Below are 19482 nucleotides of genomic sequence, written 5' to 3' on the forward strand. Positions count from 1 at the left end.
ATCAAACATATTATACCAAACAACAACTTACAAAACATTTTCGAATGCTAAAGGAAACACACGAGTTTATAGCTCTAAAATACACCAAGTGTTGGGGATGTTTTTACAGACAGGGCGGTCATTCCAAAACCTTGGAGCTGCAACAGAAAAGGCCCGATCACCATTACAATTTAAGAAATTAAGGAACCATAAGATGCAATTGTTCATTTGAATGCAAAGACATATTAGATGCAGACTGATTAAATTAGAACACACTCTGCTTTGAAAGCATAAAGCAGCACTTTGTAATGAATTCTGCATCGTACAGGAAGCCAATGTAGTTTGATATGCACAGGTGTAATGACCTCTTGTGATCTACACAAGTCATTAATGATTAAATCTGCAACATTGTGACTAATTGCAATCTTTGGTAACTGGGGCACAAGATGGACAATATTTAAGTAGCTTGCAGTAACACTTAAAAAATGAAGTTATTAATTTAATAATTCAAACATTAAAATGGAAATAAATAAATTCATTTTAAATAGACAAATGAATAGACATTTGAATACTTTAAAATGTGTTCAAAGTTATAATTTTCGAATTGAAAAATAAATGTACGTTTAAAGTGTAGATAAATAAAATTGAAAATAAAAAATGTAATTTGTTCATTTAAATTTGTTCCATTTTTACGTTTGAATTATTAAATTGATAACCTATTAATTTATTTTATTTTTAAGTGCCACTCCTAGTACTCGTTTTTTTCTATTGTAGTGTCCTTTTTTCAAAACTACAATTCCCACAATGCACTGTGTACGTGACGTTGCATACACGCCTATGAAAACGAAAACATGAGAGACGTGTAACTTTGACAGTTCCGGGAAAAGCCAAAGGAATACTTCAGATTGCGCTGCTCAGATTGAAATATCATGTACTGAAATAAAGCAAATGACTCTATTAAAAAGGTTACATATAGAAATCCGTCTTAGAATTTGTTGACAAAATAAGTGTCAGTATGCTGAGCCGATCTATAGTCGTACAAAGTCTTAGGAGTATTAGAGATAGGTTTTTTGATACAAGACGACAAAAAGATGAACAAAGTGATGTTCAGGGGACAAGTGCTGACGTCACGGGCCCCTCTCTGGATAATCTGTCGGTAAGGCACGATTTTTTGAATTTCATAAGTATTTATTTACCTGACTCTATTAAAAGTACATAGCCTACTACATACTAGTTTACTACGCACTGATTGACTGTAGGTTATATACACTGTGTGTCAATGAAAATTACCACATCACCTCATCACTTTGCTTATTTAATTCAACAAATCAGGTCCTGTTATCAATTTAGTTAAAATTAAGTTTACCTCAATATTAAAAAAAAAAAAAAAAAAAATGGTCCCACTTTATATTAAGTGGCTTTAAGTACTAGCTATGTACTTACATCGAAAAATAAGTACAATGTTTATTGTAAAACACTTTTGCTGCTATTGAGGTGTGATACGGGTACGGTTAGGGACAGGTGTGCTGGTATGGTTAAGTTTAAGGGTGGGTTAAGGTGTAAGGGAAGGATCAACAGTGTAATTACATAAATGAATTACAGCTGTAATTACATGCAGGTATTTTAAAAATATAAGTACAATGTAAAAACATGTATGTACACAATAAGTTCATTGTATCAAATTAGTAATTTAAATGTAAGTACATAGTACTTAAAGCCACTTAATATAAAGTGGGACCGTCTGATCAGACGAAAAAAAGATCACAGCTGATATTACTTATTTATCACACTTGAGATGGATGGTCAAGTCAAGTGCATTTTCTGAAGCATGTCTATGCATGCATGTAGAGAATTTGCATACTGTGCACAACATGCATATATAGCCTACTGAAGTAAAAGTAAGAGCAGTATGGTAGTATGTATACTGTATGTACTAGACTAAACTGCAGACCGGAACATGTCTCTGATTAATCATTGTTATTTAAATTACAATATAATATAAATATAAAAATATATAAAAATACAATTTATAGAGAAATTAATACTTCAGCAAGATTGCATTAAATCGATCAAAAGTGACAGTAAAGACATTTGTAATGTTACAACAGATTTGTATTTCAAATTAATGCTGAACTTTATACTCATCAAAAAAAGAAGAAAAAAAGTGTATCACAGTTTCCACAACATTTTCAACATTGATAATAATAAGAAATGTTTATTGAGCACCAAATCAGCATATTAGAATGATTTCTAAAGGGTCATGAGACACTGAGTAATGATGCCAACAAAATTCTGTTTTACAATAAATTACATTTCAAAATATATTCAAATAGAAATCAGTTATTTTAAATTGTTTACTGTATTCTTGATCAAATAGATGCAGCCTTGGTCCAACCTTCTTTCAAAAAAACATTAAACAAATCTAACAAACTCAAAACTTCTGACCGGTCTAATTCTTTAAACAATATTCCAAAACACGTTGTTGTTTTTTTTTGTCTTCCATATTTAAACACACAGGTTGACATGCAGTTTCTCATTATGACCTTCCTGTCTCCGCAAGACCTCTGCAGACTGGGAGGCACCAGTACCTACTGGCGCTCAATGGTTCGAGACCCTGTCCTGTGGAAGTACTTCCTGTTGCGTGATATGCCTCTCTGGCAGTCAGTCGACCATTTATCAGTGCCTGATGTCAAGCTCACTGGCTCAGCTGTGCAGGATGACTCTCAGATGCAGTTTGACTATATGGCTGAGTAAGTGCTTAACATTGAGTCAGATGTCAGATGAATAATTAGCTCTGGGAGCATAGATTTTGTACCTATAAAAATCGTTAGCCTGTATTCAAAAACCTGTAATGTTTACTAATATGTTCTCTTTGGCACGGCACCCACAGGTATCTACGCATCTGCCCGGCCTGTCGAAACCAGTGGCGACACCGACCCAAGGCAACGTTTGAGTCGGTGACTTCCTTCTTCCAGTACCTTGTACCGGTTGCAGAGCCACAGTTCGCCATGTTCGGCCCGGGGCTTGAGCAGTTAGAGATTTCCCTCATGACCACCATCATGAATTCCCCTGATGTACTGCCTATAGCAGGAATACCTCAACGTCAGATTGATGGTACCCTGCAATTACTTATAGTTTATTCAAGTTAGTTATTTAACTGAATAAATGAATGTTGGATGCTGTGGTTGCTGTGATGGGATTTTTTATTTTTCAGGTATTGGATCAGGAATCAGTTTTATGGACAAAGATCAGCACAGATTCAATATTGCGACTTTATATTCGACTAACAGGTAAGGGTGAGGATAGTTTATTCTCATTCAGAAGTGTTAGAAATATACACTACTGGGGGTCGGTAAGATTTCTTTTTAATCTTTATTTTTGAAAGAAATCTCTTCTGCTCACCAAGGCTGCATTTATCTGATCAATAATATAGTAAAAACAGTGAAATATTATTGCAATATAAAATAACGGTCTACTGTTTGAATATATTTTAGAATGTAATTTAGTCCTAATGGCAAAGCTAAATTGTCAGTAGCCAGTTTTTAGCGTCACATGATACTTCAGAAATCATACTAATATGCTGATTTGGTGGTCAAGAAACATTTCTTACTATCATCAATGGTGAAAACAGTTGTGCTGCTAAATATGTTTGTGCAAACATTTTTTCAGGATTCTTTAAAGGAACATTCATTTTTTTGAGAGAGATGCTAACGGTCTAATCCGATTCAATGCAGATATCTATGCTAAGCTATGCTAAAAGTGCTACCGCCAGACCCGGAGATTGGCTGAATGGATTCGAAAACGGTCAAACTCAACTGTTTAACTCTAGGGGGGTTGGAAAATGAGCCTACCCCCCCAAAAAGTGGAGTGTTCCTTTAATGAATTGGAAGTTGTAAAGAACATAATTTATTTGAGATCCAAATCTTAACATTATAAATGTTATACTGTCACATTTGATCTATTTAATGCATCCTTGCTGAATAAAAGTTTTAAATTCTTTCAAAATAACTTTTAATGGTAGTTTATGTTGCTCGTGTTTTTATTTGCAGCACGCGCGTGAAATTTGAAATCATTGTGAGCTAATGTGTAAATGTGTCACATAATCCAGTTTGTATGAATGAGAGTGTGTGTCTGGTGATTTAGGACGGAGCGAGAAAGAGCTCGCCTGGAGCGCCTCAGTCTGCGCAGTAAACTCTTTGTCTATCAGGAGGACAGCGAGTCCAACATGCCCTTAAGCCTTATCCCTGTGTTTAATCAAGTTTGCCAAGCCATGAATGGATTCATCTTTGTGGCGAATGCCGAGACAGAAAGAGGTATGATTGTTGTGTACACTTTTCATTTAAAAGCTTACGCTTCAATGCATTAAATTAGTTATGTTGATTAGGTATTTAGCCTGAAGCGTGACATTGCAGTTTACACTGTACATCTCTCGTTCATATATTGGAGGAGCCGACAGAGGGTGGGAGGAGGAAAGTGCTCAGATCAGGGTTATGTTAGACCCTGTGATGGGTGCTGTGTCCCGTCCTATCCTGGTGCTCTCCTGCGTGTCTAGAGAGACGGCAGACAGACGAAGGATACCTTGTGTGACCGTTGCCCGTCAGCTTCAGCTCAGCTCACTGCCCAACCCCTGGATGGTAAGACATCAGACAGCATCTAGAAAAGAGTTTCTGACATGCATAAGAAATGAGTGTTCTGTTCTGTAAAGTATGTTTTGTGATGCTATAGGTTCAGGACACGACTGCAGAAACACTGACAGGACTGCTGGATGGCATTGATTGGCTGCTGAGGCAGTCCGGAGTCAAGCTGTAACATTGCCATGATACTGCTGGATGTACTAGAGGCCTTTCAAACATCTTCTGATCCAAAAGATACAACATACAAGTCACACCATTATTGGGGATTGCACTTTTGGTGGTGGCCACTGCTACATAATTCATTGAACTGATCTGACATTCACTGCACTTTTCGACAATTGACCTGTTATTGTTTTTTCTTTTAATTTAATTTAATTTACTTTTTTGTTGTTGTAAGTGAAATAACATTTTTTATATTTGTTTTTTAAACAGGGGGATTATATTTATGTAGCTCGGGGTTATGATTAAGCAATATTACACAAGCAAGCGTGCAATTGTACTGAATATCAACACGTCTGTGATGGGACTAATGTGACTGCTGATTATCAGAATCAGAACAACAGGAAGGTTATGATTGTGATAATAGATTTTATGAAACATGCAGTTCAATAAAGAAGTAGTTAATAAGCAGCTTACATTTTATTCTGAATTTTGCCTGGTACTCAGGCCAAGGCAGAACCAACCGAATCACGAATCAGTGTTTTTTAAAAGAATCGGTTATGTGAGTGATTCATTGACTCACTTGTCCCAGTCCCAGTGCCATATGACTAAATATTCTGATATTTGCTTTCAGAATGCCTCTCGGCCAATCAAAATTGAGTTCTTGAACTAACTTGTATACATATGGTTGTACAGTTAAATACTGAAATAATGATGTACTTCAGTTCTCACATGTTGTATGAATGATTTTTCTCATGAATGGTGTTTTCCCTCTTTTGTCCACAAAGAGGCAGCAGCCCCAGCTTTATTAAGAGATTTGTTGACAACAATATGAACATTGACCTGGTATAACCTCATCATCCTGCTGGCCAGATTTATTCAGGGTGGAGGTCATCCATTGGGCAGTGTTCCAGAGATATTTAGGTATTGCTTTGTCTCTGTCTTCTCTTTGTCACCGACTCCCAGCCCTGCTCTCTTCCTCTGTTTAATTAAAGTGAAAGCCAGCCTCTGCTCTCAGCATTTTGCAGAGGTAATATGATAAACCGAGTAATTAAGAGACTAAGCCTAAAGTTCAACTTTACTAAAGGCCACACTGCCACTAAACATGTTTAAACTGTCAAACTGAGTCACTTGAAGTAGAGAAAAATGGGACTCAGTAGGAGGATAAAGGTTGCCTTGAAGTGCTTTGAAAAAAAGAGGCAGCAGTCGTTGACTTTTTATATTTCCAACATATTTTAATGGTTGAGTGCTTGATAGATTAGACGGGTAAATTTTAAATGACAAGTGACTCATTTCTAAGTGCAGATTTTTTTCTCTCTAGTCCATTCCGAAAGGAAGAAAAGATATTAAAATATATTTAGTCCTTTTGTATCTCCCAAGAGGAAGAACAGAATTGTTTCCCTTTGCAATCTCTTCTCTTACTCGTAAAATGATTATGTGTAGCAATAATCATTGTCTTGAAAAAAGTCTGTTTTAAAATGAAATTGTAATTGCTGCAATTTGGATGCATTAAGTCTAACCTGAATGGTTGAGATGACTGTCTGCTCTGTAATGAAATTTGACATAATGGAGAAAGTGTTGACCTTTCCGCATTAACATTTTCCCTTTCATCTCTTCAGAATCTCTTGCAAACAGTTTTCCTCCACGCGTCCCTCTCCAACTCATTCATGCCATGATTTCATGTATAGCAAGACAGACTGAGCATTCTTCACAGCGATAAAAGACAGGCCTGAAATCTTTTTTTGGAAGAAATTGTCTGCTAATTTTCATGGATTATTTTGAAATTGAATTCATCACAATTGCTGCCTATTTTAATTGTAGGCTAACTCAAAGATTTATTTCCAAATCTTGTTGGGTTTGTTTCTTTTCTTTGTACACTCACGATATAACACACATATATGTTTCCATTAGAAAAAGAAATGCAAACATGATTATGCAAATTATACTTTATGTATTTAATCTAACTTTATTAACCAACGTTTTTGCTGCTGCCTTTCGATGATCCAATTCAACCTATGATTTTTTTTAAAGACTTTAGATCACATTTGTGTTTCTTTTTATTATTATTGCTGAATTAAAAAGAGGCTGCATCCAAAATCGCATGTTTCTGTACTAGTAGGCGAAAAGTATGTGATAAAAGATGTCCAAATTCACAGTAGCCTACTGTGAAACCCTGGATGACCCTATACTATTTCCGGTTAGATTCATGAGTGTACGATGGACAGGAGAGGATTTATGAATGGCAGTAAAGCGATGTAACTGGCGGTAGGTCACATGATAATGACAATATAGCAAATGTAGCACGTCCAGATTGCATTCATACTACACACTCATACTTTATAGAACTTACTTATTTAGCGGTTGTGAAGTAATTCAAAATAGGTAGCCTACTCAAGAGAGTATGCGATTTCGCATACTATTTAATGATGGTTTGAGTGACTGACTATCAACATTTAAGCTGATAAAACTGGCAGATCAACATGCAACTGCATTTCTCTCCAATACAGTAGGAAATTAAATGTAATTAAATTAAATGTGGAGGATTTTATCTTTAACAAGATTATTGACAGACCAGTTTAGCCTACGTAACAGGATGTGATGTGATAGCCTGTTAAAGACGCTATTTTATTAAATGATTTGTCCCAAAGGTTGTCTCTTCTGCTACACTCAAAAGTCTGTACTTTTTCTTCAGAACAATATGCTGAAAAAGTTTTTCCTTTGAGTTTTCTGCGTAGACGATCGATCCCCATTCACACTGGCAAAACGACAACAACAACAACTAAAAACGTTGTATTCTGCTGCCAAGCCATTAGATGGCGATGAAACACTTTAGCGTGTGCAGGGTCATCGTTTTCAGAGATTCACGTTTTTGTTGTTTAAACTTGCATTTTAAAACTTTGCGTTTTCAGGCACCCAAAACACTGTTGTCGTGTAAATGAACAACCAAAACGCATATCAAGTTTTACGTTTTTAGTTGAAAACAGTGTTGTGTACTGTAAACAGTCCCTTATAGTGTGAAAGAGCCTTTACAACAACAACAACAAAATGGTCAAATGTATTGGTAAACTTATTTATTTGATTATTAAAAATTTACATAAGCAAGCCCAGCCCAGGTAAGAAAATGTAACACAAAAGTAACAAAACACATTACTTTTCATAAAAAGTACTTTTTAGGGAGTAACACAATATTGTAATGCATTCTTTTTTTAAAGTAATTTTCAGAATACGACTTCCTTTTGTACGTCATTTGAGGCAATTTGTCCTTATTTCATGACCAGATTACAGGCCGGGAGTGTGCTTTAAATGATTTACTTCTGCAAAAACAGTTTGTTTCTGCATTATGTCCTCATGTCTGGATCAGAAATAGACCACCTGAGATGATTATATTCCATCCAAGTTATGCAGGAAAAATAATCAAATATGTTCAATCAAAACAAAATCTTATTTTGCAAGTATAGCAAAACAAAGGCTATGAAAGCCATGTATTTAATATGTTTTGGCAATATAACATGCTTTGGGCTTATCACAAAGTGAAAACCAGCACCACATACTGACTGGTGATGTTGACATTATATTTATGGGTTGAATTCCATATAGGTCGCTTTAATGTGATTCAGCTCTGCCAAACACTTCAGCTGCATGAATATCTGTGGCATAGACACGACTCATTTCGGAAACAGAGCTACAGAGGTGGGTCATGGACAACGTGACTAACATATCAGTTCGTATGTTAGCATGAGAGTTGTTTACTCAGATTTTTCCTTAATGATGACAGTGGGTCAGAAACTACATTGTTGTTTTTTCAATAACAATCTTTTTTTTTTTTGATAATGTATCATTTTTATAGACTTTATCAAATAGCAATTTTTTTCTGTAAAAGCATAATGCTGTTGTTTTCTGTCTGTGAAAATAATCAATCCTATTTCCTCTTCGAATGCTACCTGTGACATATCCACCAGAGTTGTTACGGTTACCATTCCCCTCACACAAGATAAGCAACAGGCTATAGTTTTGTATCAAAACTGGTCCAGTTTTGTGTGTGATTTTGTGTCCGTTTTTTTGTGTGTTGGACTAATGGCTATACTTCACACATGGCTCCATGTTACCTTCCTTCCCCTCAAAGACACCAATTTTTCACTGCCAATTAGATGTAAATGTCTTATTTGTATTCCTCGACGTTAACCTCCATTAGGATCATCCATGCGCAAGAAAATATGAGGAAAACATTTAATTTGCATACTATATTAAAACAATGACTGGGAAGCTGATTGCTTTGTTTTTACTCGCCCACTGAGACTGACAGTGGGTGGGAAAAACATCTATATTTTGAGTTCATGGCCTCTTGCTGATAAACATTTGCACTAGTGCTCATTAAATTGTCCTGATTCATTGTTCAGATCTGATGTTATTAAGTTCTCTTAATCTTCTCTGAGAAACACAATGGTGGTGTTTTGAGTTAATAACTTTTTTTTTAACGAACCGGCTGAGTGAATGATTCAAAGACTCGTTCATAAAGTGCCTTGATTCCTTCCTGAAAAAAAATGGTTGAATTAATTGTGTAGCTACTGGTTGTTGATGTGTATGAAAAATCACTCTTGAAACATTATGTTCAGCCAATCACATTCAAGAAATGGATCTAGATTTCAGCATTTTAACTGTTAATTTGACTGTCTATGCCCATAAAGTTAGTTTAGTTCAGATTTTTACATCTAAAATAGTGCCTTTGGGGCATTTGTCAGATACCTAAAAAAGGGTAACAGCCGATCTGCTGAATGTGGATAGAGGTCGCTTTGTGTCTCTATTCCTGTCCAATAATTCCTTTTCCTTTTGTTGTTATCTCAATGCCGCAGGGAACTTAAAACGAGTGCTGTGTCCAACAAGCCAACAGGCTGCACAACAGCCCATCTAATCCAATTGAGGTTTAGCTAGTGACACTGAGGTAAATACACATTAGCTTGGTGTCACACAAACAAAGTGAATTACGCTTCATTTGGAGCCTGAAAAGGCCATGTTTTGTGAGATTTTTAGTTTTATACCACTTTTCAAGGTCCACCTGAGGGCCATTTTCCTCCCAGCTGTTCATTTTGCAACTTTTCACAACCATGGACCTTATGCCCCAGAGAAACAAGCGCGCAGCCATCTTTAGAATTTTGTGTTTGAACTTCTGTTTTTGCGGTAGCTCTGTATATTTCTATAGCATCGCTGCCGAAGAGTAATTAGCTGGCAAAGTGGATTTACTTCGAGTTAACAAAAGTTATCATGAGCATTGCAATGTTAGAAGCGGGCACAAATGTCTGGGAAGATTTTAAAATGAGTAGTTCATCCATTTAAGATCTTCATGCTGTGAAAAAACAAGCTCCAAAACAAGGATGATCATACAGTATGTGCATGCACAACATGTAGCGTATATTATTGTATTCAGAAGTTTGAGAATAAGACCTCGATCCTGACCTGAAACAAATGTGTTGGCCTGAGATGAACAATAAGGGCAAGGAATGTTTAAAGATTTCTATAAGAGTGAAGTTGGACACTCAGCATCTCGTCCAAGAGCTTTGTACACATGCCACATTAGTTTAATGTGAAGTTGCTGTTTTTTGTCCACTCTCATTCACTGAGGCACTATAGGGAGCTAGGAACGGGCCCCTTTCAATGGACCAAATCTGATCTAAATTCACTACAGGGCTATCACACCTCACATGTTATGGTTTCTTTTTGAAATATTGATATAAAAACCTTGAATTTCAGATATATTTTTAAGATGATAACTGATATATAGCCTCTTATTTATTAAAATCACAGCCATATTATGCAGACAGACAAGATTCAGCAAAAAGATAGTTCTTAAATTGTATATAGCATTCCTTTTCATGAGATCATGCATGATGAAACAAAATTAAGGTTGATGAGGAAACAATACTGAGGAAGTCTAATTTGATTCGAGCATGTAAGGTTTCTCAATATCTAAAAGACATGTCCGAGTGAATGTCAAGCTACACCATTAGAGGGAAATCCAGTAAATAATTAAAAGGCAAGCACACATAATGAACTCTGACCTAATGTAAAGATGAATGAAAGGAAAATATTCTCAGCCCTACACAAATATTACACTATGCTCTTTCCACTGCTCTACAATTACTGTCATTACTCTCTTGTTGGCAGTTGTATTGTTGTCACGATAATGTACGACATTTGTCCACACCATTGATTTGCAATTCATTAACACAGGGATAACTTACAAACCGACAAGATTTGTCACATTACTAAAATGTATATGATCAAATAGCCATAAGTGAGTATGGTCAAAGTCATCCACTGTAAAAAAAATATTGTCATGATTTGCTATTGCAATTTTTTTTCCTTTGTCAAACCAACTTAGATAATTAATGTGGTTCAGATAACATACTATTTTGGGTTTGTGTTGAATAAACCAGTCTCCTTCATTGTAAAACAAAATTTTAAGGCAACCAGATAGGCTAACGTGCTTTAAAAAAAAAAAAAATTAAATCAACAATATTTTTTGACAGTGCAGGCTATTTTCAATATTTTTTATGTAACTCAAACACACTGTATGGGTTCAGTGATTTTAAAGTGCTTTCTTCAATGCAGTAGGCTATAGGCCTTTGCACTTTTTGGGCCAACAGTAACAAAGTAACAGAAAAGTGTGACCAAAGTTACAGAAAAGTGTGTCCAATGAATGTGCTCTCCCATGTTAGTGACCCAAAAGAGTGACCGCGTTACTGAACCAAAAGTGACCAAATAGAGTGGCCAGTTCTGGCTCTCTCAAAAAAATGTCGAATTGAATCAATGACCAAAAAAGAGCATTAGAGTCCTTTCTCCATATTAAGTGACCAAAAATAATGTCCTGAGTTGTCTGAAAAGCGCACTCACACCAAAAGAGTGATTCTCCCTCAAAAACGCTTAATAGAGCTGTCTCTCTCTGGCGTGCTGACTTTGACAAACAACAAAAAGAAGTTAGTTTCCGCGAGTAATCTGTTACTTGTAACTAAACTCGCTCGATTCTATGCGAGTGTTTTGGATGTTGCGCGCGCTCAGCGCGTGGGAGACCGCTACATTTCGCAGCTCGCGCCAAGACTTGAATATTTGTCGGCAGGGGGCGCGAGCCAGTGACATTGCCAGAGACCAGTTAATGTGAATCTGCTGGAGACTTGAAGTACTACGCAGTCAACGTGAGACCCTTCAGGATCCGCGCTGTGCCCCCCCACTCCCTCTTAACATATCCCTGTCAACACTTTTCAGCGCGTTTTACCTGAATACCCTGCAACGCTTTGTTACCGAAAATATGTTCGAGTGATTTTTGAGTGTCATCTCATCACGTTTTTGCACCGGTTTGGAGGGGGAGAATATCGGGAGACCCACAACACTCGTGTCTGTTGATCCGGATGAAAGAACTGGTGAAAAAGTAACTCGCAACAGATTTTGCTCGCGGACAACTTCTCTGGGGACTGAGTGAGTTTCGCTCTCTTCTTATCAAGTGCTGATATCTCGCATGATATGCATTTATAAATCTCGGTTTTAAGTTTTAGTTGTAGCCACACGTTGGTTTAAAGGGGTGTGCATGCAGAGCTCGTGGAGCACAGGGCGGTAAACAGTTTGCGAAATCAAGCTCTGTTTGCGGTCTTCGTGTGCAGTTTAAGTCTTTGGATAATATTGTGATCTTTTTCTTGCTCGTCTGATGTTGTTCTGTCGTCTAAACTTTGCTCAGCGCAAGTGGAAATAAATCAGAAATGTAGTTTACCCACGTCTCAGTATGTTTATAAGGGGCCTCAGATGGCTATCGGCTGCGAAAAGTGTTTGAAAGTATTTATTACCGTTGTTAAACCAAACCCAGAGTAACAAGTTCAACAGAGTGGGACACATTTGGTGTTTATCCCCGTTATCAATTTCTTTGACTGCTGGATTTATGCATACTCAGCGGCTGTCATGCAGGTGTTTTCCTCAGGTTTAAATCACTTAAGGGCACTTCAGGTGTAGTCAAGTACACTTGGGGTATTAGAATATAAAGCAGCGGGCATTTCTTCTCTTTTGAAGAATATATTGTAGGGATAGTTTTGCATAATTATTATCATTATTATTATTTATGCATTGTTTATCTAATGTATAATGCAGTGGAATTAGGAGCACTTTGATAACACTAGAATATTTTAAAAAAAGTATTATAGCTCACATTTATAACCTGCTCATATAGTTAGAAATGCATTTAAATATCTAGATGTTCTACTTTCACTGTATTCATATTCATACGCACTAAAATTAAATTGTCAAATCAATGTGGTGCCAAAGAAAAAATCCTGCAGTGATAATTTTTTGATCACTTTGAATTTTAATACTGCTAAAGAAAATGACGCTTTAACAAAAAGCTCAAACAATGGTTGAGAAATCATTCTGAGAACCTATAGCACTTTTTCCAGACAGAAATGCCATTGAAATGAGACTGCAAATCCAATACTCCCTGCATTTTATATTTCCAAGCAGCCATGACTTTACCTGTGCAATTCTTCTACAGGTAAAAGCGCTGTAATCTAAATGTCCTCATTTTTCCAAAGATTCTTAAACAGAAAGGTCATGAGTTCCAATTTTAAACGAGTCTGATTGCTTCATTCACAGACTCGTTTCAAGCAAGAAGAGAGAGGTCTAGGGTGAGAAGAGGCAGCAGATTTGTGCATATTCCTAAAACACTTGATAGTTTCACCCAAAAATGAAAATTCTGTCATCAATTACTCTCTCACTTCGTTCCAACGACTTTTGTTCATCTTAGAAACACAACTGAAGAGATTTTCAATGAATTCTAAAAGAGACTTCTGGTCTTCCATTGGAAGTATTCACCCAAAACTCTAGCGTTGCAAAGCGTTCATATAAAGATTCTAAAAGAAATCCATATTTTAAACAAATCCAGTTTTGGGTGAATAGATGTTCCAAAGATGCACGAAAGTCTTAAGGGTTTGGAACAACACAAGGATGAGTGATGGGTGAACTAAACCTTTAAATGTATTGAAAGGTTTTTCAGTTTTCATGCTTGTTTCATTGTAGTCAAAAAGGTTACAGGTTGCACAAGTTTCCCAAGGCATGACATGTACAGACCAGCTTGTGTTAAACTCTATATTTTTGTTCAGTGCTTTCCTAATGCTGAGGAAATTCAGCAGTAGATTCTCACATGCTAATTGAAAAAAGCTAAATGTTATTGATCCTGAAATCCATTATTATTCATTTAAACTCATTAGGCTATACATTATCAAATTGTCACCATCCACCAGTAAATTGAATTACTTGTTTCTGCTTAATGTTTGTCTGTAATTAAATGTGTTCTGTGTCGATTGTAATTGCTTTTTGTGGAGCAGGCTCGCTGGAACATTTTCTGTTGACTGAATGGACTGTGCACACAGAGACAAGCTCAAAGTACTGGTAATCGGAAACGTGTTACCATTTAGGTTAGATAGTATTTGTACACTTTCGAGGGTGTGTTCACACTTGGTTTGATTAAAATGATCTGCGATTGCTCTGTTAGTGCGGATCATTTGAATAAGTGGGAACGCTTCCATTCGAACCCTGCGCACCAAACCCTGTGCTTTCAAACATTCTCTGGTGCGGTTCGACTGAAATATGAACGCAACACGGACCAAAGACATGTAAATGAACCAAAAACAGGAAGGAAAAAAAAAGCGACCCTAAAAAGGAAAGAATGCTCAAGCATACCTGTTTTTTCTCGTCATAGTCGCAATTTTGTTGCCCATTACAGTTCGGTACAGGCAGCACAGACGTCTCCTCGCAGCAGATCTTCGTTTGTCTGTGTAACGGAGGGCTTTCTGCTGTTGTTTTGAATTCTTTACACATTTTATAAGCTCACCATAAGTTCTCAGCTCCATCATGTACGCACAGGGCCTAAAATTTACTTTTTGGCACACCTGCCAATGGCTGGTGACTGAAGCAAAAATTTTCCGGCCATAAATATTTTTTACGGGCCATGAAACAGTTTTCAGTTGCAAAAACAGGCAGTATTGACACCAACATTTTTGATACTAGTGAAAATTCTCAATTCTATATTACAATACCACAGCTAAAACTACTAGCCAGACTTATATAAATGTAAAATATTATTAAAGACAAATAGGTCAGTAAAGTCAGTTATAAAATAAGAAAAAGCAAAACCACAAATAAATACAATGTAACAAAGATACAAATGTTATAAACACTGAACAATTTTCAGGTACAGGAATTATTAAGCAAAATAACACAGCATACAGTAGTCTTCACTGTATAAACATCCTTATTAATTCATCCTTATTAGAGTTACAAAAGTTATTCAGTCAAGAGCAGTGAGTGATTTTTTTTCTTTGTCATTTGTTGTTTGATTAACATTAAAAACAGACAGCAACAGGAATATTAGGCTGCTGTCAATTTAAGAGTGAATGCATGAATCTAACATACTGATACTGTTACACATTTTTTTACTTTCTTAAAGGAGAACTTAGGTTCATAGGTTTAGTTACCTATGATCACGCGCGTGAACTCGACAATCGACTACTTTGGACTTCGACCGAAAACAGGAAGTAAATACAGGTATTTGCGCTGGCTGAAATAACATCATTTTTATTCATATCTTTCACATCTACTGCAGTAAGATTCACTCGTGTTCACTCTGAAGGAATCACTCAACATGGCTGGGCACTTGTAATGACACATTAAGGATGTTAAGAGGCTAAAAGCAGGTTTAAAACGTGCCCCATTGAAGTCAACAGGGTGCAAATTTTAAAAAGAGGATAACACGGTGTAGGCAACACCGATTTTTGTCGTTGTTCTCTGTATTGATAGCACTCCAAATTTACAAAAAAAATGAGCTCAATGTTAAAATTGACCGGAGTTCTCCTTTAACTAAGTTTACTGATTATGTTAGGATACTATTTTTTGTAGGGGTGGGCGGTATGACCAAAATTCAGTGTCGCAGTATATGACTCATTTTATTTCACGGTAACGATATATTTCACAATGTAGTTATTCTGGAGAAATCGACAGAAAGGGCTTTATATAACAAATAAACCCAAATACTTTAGAAATGAAAAGTACTTCACCTTGTTTGATTTTCTTTTCTTTGGTAAATTTATTTATTTGGTAAACTATTTTGATAGTTAAATGTAAACGAAACACATTCATCAACTTTTAGATGAACTTCCCCCAACTGATTTATATTAAATACAACTCTTAAGTGCAATTAAACTTTAAATAAAGTATTGCTGAATAACTTAACTTTAATAACTGTTATTGTTTTACTTTATCAATCAGTTTATAATATCTGAATATTTTATATTGAACTATTCTATTCATAATAAATTACAGTTATTTCCTTTAAATTTTATGATATTAGTACTACTAGTTGTTTAAATGTGTTCCCCGGTACAGTTTTGCCATGTCTGATTATTATACTGCATTTTTGAGGGGCTTGTTTTGCTCTCTTGTTGTGATATCTGGCAACCCTTCACCTTGAGCTTTTAATCAAGAGAAGTTCAGAAGTGTCAAGTTCATCAAGTTCAGAAGTGACTAAAAGGAGAGCAGCAGTATGAAAACTGAACAGCAGCTACAGTTAGTGTTGACTAAGTAGTTTAAATTATACACACCTTGTAAGTGTGTCATATTGTACTGTACCCCAGTGAGTGTGTTTGTAATACATTTCATCAAAATATATGGTATTTTGTTATACACTATCTTTCAAAAGTTTGGGGTCGGTAAGATTTTTAAATTATTTTTTGAAAGAAGTCACTTATACTCATCAAATGTGGTGAAGTACTATGTGATATATTATTAAAAATAACAGTTTTTAAAAAAAATTATATTTTAAAATATAATTTATTCCTTTGAAGGCAAAACAGAAATCAAGTTTCCAAAATCATTCTAATATTTTTTTTGGACTCTTGGCTAGAAATAAATATGCTACTATTGGCTGACGCTGGTCATGTGTGTGATGCGTGTGATGCTGGCCAACAGTGAGCCTACGTTCTGACGTACAACCCAGAAGCGCTGCGCTGTTACACTATGTGAACTCGCTCAGAGGCCCACACAGAAGAAAATGAGAATAGTTGAATAAAGTTGTTCTTTTTGTTTATTTTTTGCACACAAGTATTTTCGTCCCTTGATAAACTTAAGGTTAAGCCACTGTCGTCACTTTGATGGCTGGCAAGTTTCAATTACAATAGAAGCCTCTACCCCTTTCGCACGAACGATCACACCGGTGTGATCGGTCTTGGCTGGTCCCTTTCGCGCGTTGGCTGGCGCTGAACCAGAGACGGACGTGCTCGGCGCTTGTCATATATCACAACTATTCAGTGTTTTCAACCACATAATGTTTATTTTAGGTTTCAGGCATTTAAAATCACATAAGTACTAGCAAAATAATGAATTTGAGTTTGTAAAATACACACTGATGTCAGATACACATTGTGTAAGTAGCTTTACGTTTTACCCCATTCTTCTCCCAGTTCACCTGCCACTTACTTTCATGTATTTCGTGAGAAGTGGATGAATTGACGTTTTGAAAACCCAACAGATCCGATTCTCTGAACTGTGGCACAAACTAACATGGCGCCGCCCATCGCGCATACAGCTCAACTAATGCGATCGTTATAAAGGTGTTTAAACAACCAAACACATCCACATGCACATATTTGACAATCCGAATATCAGTGTTTCATCTAACACATTTGTGAATATTTTAAATCAAAAAGGAAAAATTACATAAAAGCAGATCATCATTCATTCAGTGCTGTGTTGTGGTTGCGCTGTCACGTGACAAGCAATGACGCGTCACCATGGAAACGATAAAGTGACAGGTTCTAAATAATGGTCGCCTTGAAAAGGCTTGAAAACTTGAAAAAACTTGAAAATTTACGTGTGAGGAGTGAGACAGCTCTCAGATTTAATAAAAAAATATCTTAATTTATGTTCCAAAGATGAACAAAAGTCTTATGGGGTTGGAACAACATGAGGGTGAGTAATTACTGACAGAATTTAAATTTTTGGGTGAACTATCCTTTTAAGTCAAAACAATAGCACTGACATATTTGAATATGTCAGTGCAAGTTGCTTTCAGTTAAAACAGCTCAGACATTCCTTGTAATCTAGGACTAGCTTAAGCCTTGTCTGTGAAACCGGGGGTATAACAGAGTAGAGTATGAAGGGGTCAAGCTTTACAATGCGCCAGCTTTTGGCTCTCAATGAAAAATGTCTAGACGATTGAAGACCTTCACAACACAAACAGGTTTGCAAGCACTCTCTGCACGAACTTGATTGACCTCAGTTTACCACGGGTGTTGGAAGCATGATATCTCTCTCTCCTTCTTGTTTAGAGTCAGCATCGTAAAACTCAGTTCTCGCCGCCACACACACATACGCGCACACATGCTCTGTTTGGCAGAATCTAGCTCCGTCCCCCTCCAGCAGCCAGCTCTGCTGACCCAAACTTTTCCACTGCCCTTGTGAAATAGGAGCGGCAGAGACGATCGGGTCTCACCAGCCAGAACTGAATGCCATCACAAAGCGAAAAGATTCTCATATACTGTAGCTGGCAGAAGCCCACTTTAATCTCTATTTTGAAAAGACCAATGAAGTGTTAAACCCCTGTCTAACCTAGTTAAAATCCTGTTTACACCAGCATAACCGCAGCACATGTACTTTCCATGGATTTTTTTCAGTGCGCATGCAAATCCATCTGTAATAGTTTACACAAGGTTTTGTGCTTGTTTCACCATAGCACATTATTTGCTTGCTTGTGCAACTGGGGTTACTGAATGTCACCTTTGAACCTTGCATATCGTCTTTTGACTAAATCAATCAGAATGGGAAAGGTTGAATCCTTTCTGAGATCCTCTTTCTGCAGTAGCCAAACGCTCTGTGGACCGAGACCTGTGCTACAGTATTTCACTAATAACATTTAAAGATTATGCTAGAATTAGATTACAACTGTAAATTCAGAGATGCTTGTGCGATGTTGCAAGGATACATATGGACTGAATGCTAATGATCTTGCTAAAATGGGGGATAAATTGTTACTTTTAAAAGAAATGTATTACAATATTTCATTATTCATAAATAGTAATTAATAATGTTACATTATCAGCTGACTGAGACTTTTGACATTAGAAATGTTATTTTGCATTTACATTTATTCATTTAGCAGAGTCTTTTATCCAAAGCGACGTGCAAATGATTAATACAATAAGAGATACTTAATAATAAACAGAAGTTCTATTACAACGTTTCAGGCCTCAATCAGAATAGTACACGCTAGAACAGGGAGGGATTGAGGAATAGTGAAAGCATAGACAAAGAAATATTGAAGCATAGACGAAGATTATTTTCCCCAGCATGATACAGTTTAGTGCTTGATGAAGAGATTTTTTTTTTTTTTATGAACAGTGTTTATACTCATTTGTATGCCAAAATTTGGTTAACCACTAATTTGTGGTGAACGGGATTTAAACATCTTAAGACTAGCCAACAACCGATATGTATCCACATTTTTGCCATTTTTTCAATATCAGCTGTAGCTGATAGTATCGGAAGCAGGACTTTTACATTTACACAGGAAACTATGGAAGATTGTTTCCGCCACAGAATGAAACAAACTCAAAATTCTTCTTTTTCTCGCAGTTGCAAGTTTATATATCGCAATTCTGAACTATTTTCTCAGAATTGTGAGATATAT

The 19482-nt window shown here is 36.4% G+C and overlaps 2 protein-coding genes across 2 annotated transcripts in view; both read left to right on the forward strand.

Annotated features, from left to right (window-relative positions):
• The first annotated feature begins 792 nt into the window (after nt 1–792).
• On the forward strand, nt 793–6865 carry fbxo4 (F-box protein 4). Its single transcript, XM_079637088.1, has 7 exons — nt 793–1135; nt 2497–2729; nt 2870–3093; nt 3194–3269; nt 4123–4292; nt 4426–4613; nt 4705–6865. The coding sequence occupies exons 1-7, from the start codon at nt 995–997 to the stop codon at nt 4786–4788; spliced, it is 1116 nt and encodes a 371-aa protein (XP_079493214.1). The 5' UTR covers nt 793–994; the 3' UTR covers nt 4789–6865.
• Nucleotides 6866–11903: 5038 nt separating this feature from the next.
• ghra (growth hormone receptor a) overlaps nt 11904–19482 on the forward strand; it is a 42850-nt gene continuing 35271 nt past the window's right edge. The window contains exon 1 of the mRNA XM_079638502.1: nt 11904–12239. The gene's annotated coding sequence lies outside the window, so the exon portion shown is untranslated. The remainder of the gene's footprint in view (nt 12240–19482) is intronic.

Source organism: Phoxinus phoxinus (assembly GCF_949152265.1).
Source record: "Phoxinus phoxinus genome assembly, chromosome: 15".
NCBI classification, from domain to species: domain Eukaryota; kingdom Metazoa; phylum Chordata; class Actinopteri; order Cypriniformes; family Leuciscidae; genus Phoxinus; species Phoxinus phoxinus.

What these genes read in the sequence shown, in the direction of transcription:
- fbxo4 (XM_079637088.1), top strand. Translation starts at nt 995, where the DNA reads ATGCTGAGCCGATCTATAGTCGTACAAAGTCTTAGGAGTATTAGAGAT. An exon ending in CAGTTTGACTATATGGCTGA is followed by an intron (nt 2,730 to 2,869) that starts GTAAGTGCTTAA and finishes CGGCACCCACAG; the next exon opens with GTATCTACGCATCTGCCCGG. An exon ending in GAATGCCGAGACAGAAAGAG is followed by an intron (nt 4,293 to 4,425) that starts GTATGATTGTTG and finishes CATATATTGGAG; the next exon opens with GAGCCGACAGAGGGTGGGAG.